Here is an 11,044-nt window from a genome sequence, read left to right as displayed (position 1 = left end):
GGATATCTAGTGCAACCAGAGAGATTGATGAGTGTCTGTCTAAGCCAACAAGGGGTGCAGAAAGCAGAGGCTTACTGTAATTGCTCGAATGTCACCCAGGCAGTGATTGAAAAGGCCCTGTCTGCTGCTCTGCTCACTGAATTCTGTAGGGACCTAACAGGGTCATCTAGATTTGCACCCCAGGACCAGTAGAAATTGTACTCATTTATATTTGAAATTTGCCACTCACACAGGAGAGCTGCTGAAAGTTAATAAGAAAGTGCTGAAAAGCTCTGAGGCAAAATAAGAAAGTTTCGTACAAAGTGGCCGCCTGGTACAGTTGCCAAATTGGTAATTGCAACATTTTTGTCTGGGGAGCTTAAATGCAAAGTTCTACAGAAGCTTTCTGTGGGCAAAGTCACCGATCTTTCTGGAAGGAGCACTCTTTCCATAGGAATTTCTCACTCCAACCCCATCTGTGAGGGACAGAAGGCACCAGCATTTACAGGTAAAATGGTGGAATATGGGGAGAGGCTGGTGACTGATGGCTGCTATAGCCAAGGCATGGCTAGTAACTTGTCCAGCTAAGCAGTCGGCCGTAGCATTGCTCAAGGCAGACTTAGGCCACTAAAAGTTTAGTGACTCAGCTATAGAGGGTGGGTTTGTGGGGAATGCCAGCAAGCATCATCACATGAACTTGCAAGGAAGGAAAATTTAAGAGCAAGCCTCAGACCTTGGTCTATTCACAGAGCACAAAAATATCTAGACAGAGAAGAAAAAACTGTTGGGAGCTGCTACAGACAGCTGCCCCCTCTTCTTTCTCCCACAAAGGAGAAATGATGCATCCCTCACCCCTTGGAAGAGAAAGTAACACCCTGCTTGGGCCAGCTCACGGCTCCTGTGTGCCTGCAGATGTCAGGCAGAGCAAACGGGCAGAGAGTGCAAGGTGTTTCCACTGCACCACCTCCTACCTACCGGTGATGGAGAGTGGAGGGGGGGAAGGAAATCACTGGGAAAATGAGTGCTACCAGGAGGGGAGGAGATGACTCGGGGCAGTTCTCTCCCTCTGGAGGAGGTGCTGCACTCAGGGAACCCCCCTCTCCTGGAGGGTCACCTGTGGGGCCAGTTGTAACCAGTTCCCTTATCGGAGCCGGGGGACAGGGCTCCGGCTCCTGCGGGGATCTGGCAGGAGGCAGCTGAGCTCCCTCCGGGCAGAGAGTGGGGATATAAGGGGAAGCATCCGTAGGCAAAGCAAAAACACGGGGCAAGCTGGGGTAGGGTAGGGTGGAATAGGATAAGGATAGGATAGGATAGGATAGGATAGGATAGGATAGGATAGGATAGGATAGGATAGGATAGGATAGGATAGGATAGGACAGGACAGGACAGGACAGGATGCAGCTGCCGGCTGTGTGCTGCAGGGCCTGGCTGCTGCTGCTCGTCCTGCCCTGGGCCGGGGCTGAGGCAGCCGGTGGCGAGCACGATGCGGAGCTGCGCTCCCTGCAGGTACCGGGGCCGGGGCCGGGACCGGGGCGGGCCGGGGCTCCCGGGGCGGACCACCCGCTCCTGTCCCACTGGGGACCGGGGGGAAGGAGCGGGGCTCCCCTTCCCCCTGCCACGGCTCCTTCCCTCCCTCTCCTTCCCCCCCAGGACCTCCTGGAGGCGCTGGGGCAGCTGCGGGAGGAGGAAGGAGGGCCGGCTCTGGAGGACGAGCCAGAGGCTGGAGCTGAGGACGGCGGCCCCGAGTGGGACCTGCCGGGGACCCCCCTCCCGGCCCCCAGCCCAACCGAGCAGGCGGAGGGGCAGAGCTGGTGGAGGAGCCTCCTCTCCTCCTCCCGACGGAGGCACTTCTCCGGCTGCTTTGGGACGAGGATGGAGAGGATCGGCGCGCAGACGGGGCTGGGATGCAACCACTACAGAGCCCGTAGGTCCCGGCTCGGCCCCGGCGCTGCCCCGCGGCTCGTCCCCGCCTGCCACAGCCCAGGGGACCGGGGCAGGCTCTGGGGCACCCCCGCAGCTCTCCGCCCCTTTTCTTCCAGGTTTCTGGAGGAGAGGGAGAAGCTGAAGCCGGGACCGGCATCCTCGAGCCTCCGGGCCGGCGTCCAGCCGCCGGGCAGCCACGCTCCCCCCGGAGCCTCCGCGGGGCTGGGGAACGCAGCAATAAACCTTTTATACAAAGCGTGGCCGTCTGTGAGTGGTTTGTGGGGTTTTGGGGGTCACAGTGTAGCATACGGAAAGCCCCCGCAGAGATCTCCTCCTCCTCTGCGCGGAGGGTCCTTGACACTGGCAGGAGCATCCCGCCGGGTCCGGGGCAGCTTTAGCCGGAGGGCTGCGGCAGCAGGGGGGCAGCAGTGGCAGCACTGTCGGGCACTGTGGGGTCCTGTCGGGTCCTGTCGCAGGCACCGAGCTAGGCACGGGGCAGCCCCGCGGGCACGGGGCTCGGCGGTTCTCCGAGCGAGCTGCCGGCAGGGCTGAGCTGCGACTCCCGGGCAGCCGGGCTTCAGCACCGGGGACAGACGCCAGAGGGCTCGGCTCGGCTCGGCTCGGCCCAACCCGGCCTCGGCGAAGCCTCCCTGCCCTCCTCCAGGGTGATGTGCAGTCCGGTTTAACCCGTGCTAAGGCCACACGGCGCCGCACAGCCCGCTCCGGCTTCCCAAGGCAAGGCTGCGGAGCACGACAGGCTGCGCAGACGGACAGGCAGGCGGGTGGCCCCGTCCCGGGAGCAGCCACCCCGCACCCTAACCCATAGCCCCATGGGCAAGGGGTGGCTGGGATGAAGATGTTACCTCCCCAGTGGAAAAAGTGAGGTACCTTAGTTATCTTAGTTGCAGCGTGGCCTGTCCTGGGCTCATGGTGTGCATGCAGCTCATCAGACATCATTACTTTCTGCTTTTGTTTCCCACGCTGGCAGCCTCTGTTCTTTGTTTCTGTCTTAATCTAACCCAACTGCAAGGAAAGAGAGCTTGGGTAGGGCATGGTAGAGCCTTGCTAAAGGGTTTGGTCACCAGGGGGTGAAAGGAATCCAGATCCAGCCTCTAACCCAGAACAGGACTACAGAGGCTCTTTACAGTCAGTCCCCACCCCAACAGTCTTCAGTCGCACTATGACAATGAAATGGACATCCGTGGAAGGATGTGCAAGGCAAGGGCATCGGTTACAATAGGTGTTTTGGCAGAAGGGATCCACAAAACATCAGCCCTTAGGGCAGCCTCACAGGGCTGAAGAACAAAGGACATTGCTTCATCCTGCTGGGGAAGGGGCAGAGTTACCTCAAGCTGAGCTCTGTCTCCTCCTCACAGGGATCCGGACACAGGGCTCTGGGCAGCACCCTTGGTGCTCTGTCTCTCTGCTCTCAACAGCCTGCGCTGCTTCCTAATGCAGCCTCAAGTCTCCATACCTCCTGTGCCGTACCCCAGGGGGCTGCGTGAGACAATGTGCCGATTTTCTCTTCCAAAACTGGTCACAGTACACCTTTAATACAAACCTGCTGCTCTGTTAAGACTCCCAGCAGGGTTTTTACTGATTGAATGGCCAGCAGAGCACAGGCAATGACTTGGGCTTGTCCCTCCATCACTGGACTGTAAAGCCTGAAATTCATGCAAGCCTTGCAAGGGTGATGATACCGAGATACCACAAGCAAACAAACAAGTGAGCTTTATAGCTGAGTTCTGACATTTTACGCTCCATTTGTTTTGGCACAGATGTGAGATGGATAATAGAGGGCAGAGTCTGGCTTTGTAAACACAAGAGCGCCTGTGAGGGTCAGCCATTTTATCTCATCTAGATACTTTGATACATCCTACATGAATAGCACACCAACATCCCCATCTTAGAAAAATACCGTCAAGGCTGAAGTCGAGCCCCTAGATCTCATTTATCTGCTGTGGCATATGGAAGATGGAAAGTGAACAAGCCAGTAAAAGAAAGGAGATTCTCTTGGTCCAGGCTATTAAAAGGAATCTTGGAACATTAGATTGTTTCACGGGGACAGGTCACTCAAAGCTAAATATTTCACAATTGGGACTGAAATCATGTTCCTCAGTTTCTTAGGTCTGGGTTTGTGACCCAGGGGCTGCTTTACAGATGTGCTGAGCTCTCAGGCAAAACTCAGATCAAGCAACAGCATTTTTTTTTTAGCACAGAGACAGCACTAGAGAATACTTGGCGCATGGGGGGTGAAAGGAAATAAACAAAAAATAGAACAGTAACAGACCCTAGATATATTGAATTGGACACTCAGTATTAATGAATTCTCACCTTTCTCAGTTTAGAAAATGAAGATAATGCCCTGTGCAAATAAACAAATACACACCCAAGAAGAGTAGAAAGAAAATAGTTGCAATTAATTAGTGAACTATAAAGACACTGAGGCACGGAGTGTCGATAAAAAAGCTATCAGGTTCTTAATTCTTTCTTAACCACAATTTGAACAGGACTAAATAAGATCGGGTTAAGACACAGAATAAGAAAAGAAATGAGTACTGCCTCTATGTACTGAGGAAAAAAAGTGCCGCAGAGTGCATAGGGAGTGCTCTTATAATAACACATGCGGGGTTGAGCTGACTTCATGCTATATTAGGAAAAAGTAGTGTTTGAGCTTGATTTCACAACCTTGGGAATGTCCTTTCTCGTATAATTTTGGGAAGCTGATCATGTGAACAGTGTGTGCACGCTTGTATACAAACACTATGTTAGGGCATGAAAAATATTTTATCATTCCACTATTATTTAGCAACTCTACCTTGGAGATTCGTTCAAGACCTATATTAATATCAATAGTTAACAAATTATGTATGCAACTTCCTTATATATTTGTATACAACTTCCTTATATATTTGTTCTTGTTTCAATGTCAAATAACAAGAAATGTTTGGAAAATGCAGCATAAACTTTAAATGCAGCATAAGATTTATGATTTAGAAATCTCCCATAGTTATGTAAAAAGAGCAACTTTTATTTGCACTATACAAAGAAAAACAATGCTGGAGGAGGAAGTTGCAGCAAATCTGCATTTTTGTAATTTCCCATTTAAACATAGGCAATTTTTAGCTAGTCTTGAAAACTTCAGCACTCAAAGAAACAAATAAATGCTTTTCAAAAGATATAAATATTAACTGTTTCATTTAACCCCCCTCCCCAAACAAACACAGACAAAATTCACTCATTTTCCCCTAGGGCCAGATTCCGATACCTTTGCTGAATAACACTGAAAGCCGTTTATTTCAAGTTCTCACCGAGCAAGTTGCTTTCTGGTACAATGGCATTAGAAACTAGTACAAGAAAAGTATTCCTGAATTTGACCGTCTCTTCTTCACATTTTGTTAATGCGAGGTCAGGCCTTACCATCGAAGTCTAAAGAAATCCCATTGATTTAAACCTGTAGCTGCTAATAAAGACTAATTTTTCCGTGGTGCCGAAGTCGTTTGCCTGGGGGCTGGAGGCACTCCGTGTCCCCGCAGTCAGTCCAGACGTTAGCGGCTGTAACGAGGTGCGGATCGGGGCGCCTCTGTTGTTGGCAACACACAAATACAGAGACTCAACGGTGATCTCACCTCTAGGGCAATGGGGAAAGAGAAGTGGCCCAAACCTGAGATTTTCAGCACACTCCGTGGTATGCGGTGGCTACACGTATGCCATATATAGAAGGAAAGTGCGCATGATACTTTAGGTGTCCTAAAAGTATCCTTCAGCCTTCGCTTTCCACCAAGCGCTCATCTGAAAAGCTTTTTTACTTTCCCTATTAAAGGTAATTTCCCTATGGAAATCTTCCGATCGAGCAGAGTTTAGAGCCATTTCGGGGTTCTTTCCCATCTCCATAAACCTGACCATAGGGGTCTCTTGAAAGAAAATTGCGAAGAATTTCCAACTGGACTATGTAATCACAGCGCCTGGTATCAAGAGGAGGGGGAGTGACATGAAATCACTGACTTGTGACATACATTCCTCAGCAACAGCAGCTGCTGCCTAATGACAGCTAATAAAGGGAATCTTCCCTTGACAGAGCTGCATGCCTGCAGGAGAACTGGAATGCGCCCCAGATAAATCCACCGATAACCTAGGAAGCAGAGATCACACCCAAACAGTATAAAAGACAAGCTTCGGAAGAGAGAGGATAGGACAAGGAAGAGAGAGACCTGAAGAGCCATCTCAGAAGAAACAGCTCGAACGCCACATATTCCGAACGAAGGCAGCACCATGGACACTAAAGGCTCATTTTCCTGCGGTTTCCTCTTGCTGCTTCTCATCCAGCTCCAGGCCAGCACAGCCAACCCCATCTACAGCCTCAGCCCCGCCAAAGAACTGGCCAGCATGGAGGTGAGGACTCTCTGCTTTTGCAAGGTTTAACTTTCAGGGGGCTTAGAAGAGCGTGAGGTGGTGTCTTTGCCTTTCTGTTGTACAACCGGGTAGCCGCATTAGTGATCACATGCTGGGGGACGAAGTCTCAGTTCTTCACAGGGGTTTAACGAAGCTTTGTAGAGCAATCCCCTCCGGTGCTGGGATCACCCAAGCTCCTGGGGAAACAGAATTGTGATGCTGTGGGCTGTCTGCTTTGGGTTGTTGGTTCTTAGGCTCTTAAACAGCCACCTCCTTTCGGGTTTCTTAATGAAGTAGAGCAATGTCCCAGACAGAGGACCAAGTAACGCATTGCAGTAGCTCTAGGAGAATAAATAGACAACTTTCGGGTGGGCTCTGTCTGTTTGTCCTGCTAACTGGCAGGTCCAGAGGAGCAGGGCAGTCACATTGCTCCAGCTGTGTGGATTTAAGAGAACGGAGCTGCATGTAGGTGGGAGCTGAGAAGGCAAAGCAGAGCACCCAAAGGCAGACTTTTAGAAGATGCACAACTTGTGCAGATCGAGAGGAACAGTATCATCGTGTACTGGGACTCATCCAGAAAAGACCCTAGAGCTACAAAATTACCATATGCAAACTTTGTGAGTGATACGTAGAGAACAGAAAGTGATACATAGAGAACAGAGAGTGATACTAAGAGAACAGAGTAATACCTAGAGAACATTATTACAACAGCTTGGGAAGCAATACAAACTTCAGATTCAGTCTTGCAAGACCAAATCTGACAACTTCAACATTTCCTTGGAATGGTATCAGTGGCCAGCTTATTGCAGCATCAGACCCAGATCAAACTCCCTAAGATAATTAGGACAGTGTCAGCCAAACTGCCTCTTGCCTCCAGGCTCCGCTGTCTCAGTAGCTAGCTGAGGAGGGTGGCTTCCAAATGCACTCACCCCCAAGCAAGCTGTAAGGCTCACTCCCCTCTAGCCTATTTCTAGAGATGGACAACTAGAGTCTTCTAATTGGTTGAGCTGCCCTTGGGGAGGTTTCCTGATCCCTGTTATTCAAAGCTTTAAAACATACAGAGAACGGTACCCAGAAGGAAGTCAGATAGCAGACATAATTTTTTCATATAGGTATTTTCAAGGAGACGCACGTTACTTTAAAGGAGCAGCAATCCAGCAGCTCCTGGGGCAGAGATTAGTGGAGATGCCAAGAGCTTCTCACAGTGCTGCCCACTGCAACAGCAAGTGGTGACGAGCACACCTACGATCTTAGGCAGAAAAAGAAGAGAAAGCCAACAGCTGACAAGCACCATTGCAGACAGCTTCTGAGAATATGGGAGTCACTATGGATTTAGAAGTACTTTGAGACTGTGTACCACTGATGGGTTGGGTTTAATCTCCCGGTGCAACACAGACCTTGCTTTGTTTCTCTGCCATGAGCTTTTCTAACCTTGCCAGTAAGAAACACTGCTGTGGCAGGCAGCTTCTAGCAGGTTTTGGCTAGACCTACCCATAGACAGAATTAGTGTGGAATTACTGGATTTACTGCTGAGCTCAAGAACCACCAGCAACTCTGGAATCCAACCTGAGAGACTCCCTAGGGATGGCTTTAGGACCATAGGTGAATGCAGAATCAGATGAGCGGAAGGGCTAGTAAATGACCATGAAACTACAAGTTTCATGAAATTAATTCTTCTGTTTTAGGCTCTGCTGGAGAGACTGGAGGATAAGTTTGCACTGATGGAAGCCCTGGAGTCCAATCCTGACCTGCAAGAGCCCAAAACCCAGGAGGAGATCCCACCAGAACTCATAGATGACACTGATGACCAGAAGACTGAGTCCAAGCTAGCACCCAACACCCCTCTGTCCTACAGGGACCCCTTCCTCAAGAGACTGAGGGGAGTGCAGATGCCCAGGATGATGAGAGATTCTGGCTGCTTTGGGAGGAGAATTGACAGAATTGGCTCCCTGAGTGGAATGGGGTGCAATGGTGAGTCCAGCCTAAGCCATCTTGGTGAACAGAACAGACTATAGCTGTGTTAGGCAACAAGGGAGGAGCAGGCTCTCATTAAAGTCTTTAATAATAAGAAATAGTTAAACAGTTTGAGAAAGGAGTTCACTTCAGTAGGAAATCTAAGCTAGTGGTGGTTTTTCAAAAGAAACTCTGTGTCTATTGATTTGATAGATAAAAGCACTGCTGGCGATAGTGGCGTATACTGGGAGACAAACAGATTCAAGTAACATTTATTGCTTGTTTGGCTTGCAGGTTCCAGGAAGAATTAGGACAACTTCCCTACCCGTGCTCTGAAGAATGCTTTACAGTACCCGTTCCTCCCAAGATGAAAGCCAGATGCTTCCTAAACTCATCAACAGAAAGTTATTCCTATTTTTATTTATTTATTTATTTATTTATTTGATTTTTTTTAAAAGAACATTTCTTACTCTAGCACCAAGAGACCATCTTTAAATAAAACTAACACGTTAGACATCTATGCTGGACCTCTCTCCTGTCTGTTGCATTAAATTTCTTGTATTTTCCTAAAGTCAAAGCCTACATTTTATTGGTACTCTGGTACCCACAAGGCTGGATCTTACACAGTACTGAGAAAGTATGAACCTGGGAGAAATGAGAATGAGTTTTTCACTCCAGTTTCCCTCTCTGCACTAAGAAATTATAATGTTATCAGGAAATAAAGTTTGCTCAACACTGGAAGACCAACACGAGCCCTCCTGTAGACAGGGTTTCAGTACCAAGAGAGTCCTTCTGCTGATATAGCTTATTCAGTCAAGGCACTTGCCACTCCACTGCCACAAATCCCTCGTGTAAGCAAAATTTATGAGAAAAGAAATTAGAAAGAGAACAAAATTTCACCAATAAGAAGATAACCAGAGGGAGGAAAGGGAATTCATTGTATATGCTTTCTAGCACTGACCGAATAAAGGCTACAAGCATCAACAGAAAGATACATCACTGACTGTGTCTTGTTTCACTCTGTATGGGGTTGAGCTGCTGAGCCCCAGTTCTTCTTGAAGGATTCTCAGAGGGCGTGAATCCTATCACAGTATTTCTCCATGTGAGGGAAAGAGGGGTCACTCCTATTACAGAGCAGCTTGGGCATAACATTTATCACTTTCCGGGAACAGCCCCTCACGCTGTAGATCTAAACATGACTAACACATAGACTACAAGCCTGCTACAGATCTCATTTAAACCTTTTTAGCTGAATTTCACACCTATGATCTGAATTTGGCCTGAACCCCATTTCCCTAATAGGTTTATATGAACCATAACAGGGTTATGTCACGAAGAACACGTCCAGTTAGCATCCCGAGGACCAAATTGCTTGGGTGCCCTGGTCAGCTACAGCAACAGCGTTGAGCCCAGGCTGTGTGCAACTGTCCTGTGATCCCACATCCCACTAGAAACTGGGTTATTCTGAGGATCTAATTTAGAGTCTTGCTCCCAGGGCCTAAGAATACAGCAGCACCAAGCTGGACTCAGCTGCTGAAGGCATACACACCCCCATCAAAGGGGTCTGTAGGGAGAGGAATTATATCTGAGGCAGGCCACAGGCAGGCAGAGCTGCCAGAGCCTTGCAAATTGCTGGCAACGGCTCTCAGAAACCCCAGCTACAGTGACACCATAAGATGGGGTGCTGAGTGGCACACCACACCTGCATGCACTGTTTACAGCAAAGGCTGCTGTATCTCTTTAAAAGGCTTATGCCACACGACATTTCTGACAAGCTGTCCTCCCAGGCACTCCCCGTGCTGCTGACAAGGCCTCCAAGAGGCACCTGATGCTGGCCCTCGTGATTCTTCCCTAGGCAAGAAGAGCAGAAACCTGCTCCGGGGGAATCATTTTGCTCCACTCCAACAGGAACCGACACCTCCTGTGATATGTCAGAACATCTCCTCCTAGTCAGAGCCAGCCAAAAATAAAATACTCCGTGCAATAGTGTCCAGAGGGGTTTCTCTAGCAGAACTGGTTCCCAGATCAAGGCTCCCAGCGGCAACCACAAAACGGCTCTGTAGGGAAAAGCTACAGTGACTTTGCATTTATTCAGAGGTGATTTAATAAATCAAGGGGCCTCCAGCTGGTGTAACGGCTTTGGGGAGCCGTTGTGAGGGCAACACAGCCTCATCCCCTCAAACCACAGCCTCGTCCCCTCAAAGAGGCTTTCCAAACACAGCCCTGCAGCCCCCTTCTTCCTGCTGCAGCTAATGGGAACACAGGTGGATCCCTCCACACTGGGCTCCCCATGCCCTGCTATGAAAGGAAGTACAACCAGTCCTCATGCTCTAACACTAATAGCACTTGCTGGAGCTGAATTTTACCTAGTCAAGCAAAACTTGCATGGACGCACCAAGACCCTGTAAATTATCCCTCCCTGTCAGCCCCCCGGGGCACAAAACACTAATGGGTTCAGTGGAACGTGCTAAAAATGGCAAGAAGAGTTGGCACTGCCTGACCCACAGCCAGGTGGGTCCAGTACTAACAGCAAGCCAGTTCCCGGTGGAACAAGTCTGTATTAGCTTGCAGACAGCATGTTAATAGACCCTACAGTCTGGGAGAACCTAATTGAGGGCAGGCAATCTAGGAAAAAAGCATCTCTGTGGCTGGATTTTTACTGCTGCTCCCATAAACACACTGAGCTGTAAACCTCCCCCCAAGGGAAATCTCGCAGCCAGGTCAGAGTAGGACTGCACATGGAAAAGAGCACCTGGAAAAGCTGAACGAGAGAAACTCAGTGCTGATAAGCTCTACA

General features: G+C 49.5%; 2 protein-coding genes across 2 annotated transcripts; both read left to right on the top strand.

The window, feature by feature from the left end:
- Nucleotides 1–1,056: 1,056 nt before the first annotated feature.
- LOC118177305 (natriuretic peptides A-like) lies at nucleotides 1,057–2,157 on the top strand. Its single transcript, XM_035344924.1, has 3 exons — nucleotides 1,057–1,485; nucleotides 1,630–1,903; nucleotides 2,019–2,157. Exons 1-3 carry the CDS (start codon nucleotides 1,375–1,377, stop codon nucleotides 2,042–2,044), a joined length of 411 nt encoding a protein of 136 aa, XP_035200815.1. The 5' UTR covers nucleotides 1,057–1,374; the 3' UTR covers nucleotides 2,045–2,157.
- Nucleotides 2,158–6,174: 4,017 nt separating this feature from the next.
- Nucleotides 6,175–8,645, top strand: NPPA (natriuretic peptide A). Its single transcript, XM_035344461.1, has 3 exons — nucleotides 6,175–6,294; nucleotides 7,980–8,265; nucleotides 8,542–8,645. Exons 1-3 carry the CDS (start codon nucleotides 6,175–6,177, stop codon nucleotides 8,556–8,558), a joined length of 423 nt encoding a protein of 140 aa, XP_035200352.1. The 3' UTR covers nucleotides 8,559–8,645.
- Nucleotides 8,646–11,044: the final 2,399 nt, after the last annotated feature.

Source organism: Oxyura jamaicensis, chromosome 21 (assembly GCF_011077185.1).
Source record: "Oxyura jamaicensis isolate SHBP4307 breed ruddy duck chromosome 21, BPBGC_Ojam_1.0, whole genome shotgun sequence".
Lineage (NCBI taxonomy): Eukaryota > Metazoa > Chordata > Aves > Anseriformes > Anatidae > Oxyura > Oxyura jamaicensis.
Note: the sequence above shows the minus strand (reverse complement) of the source record. Positions and strands in the feature narration are given on the sequence as shown.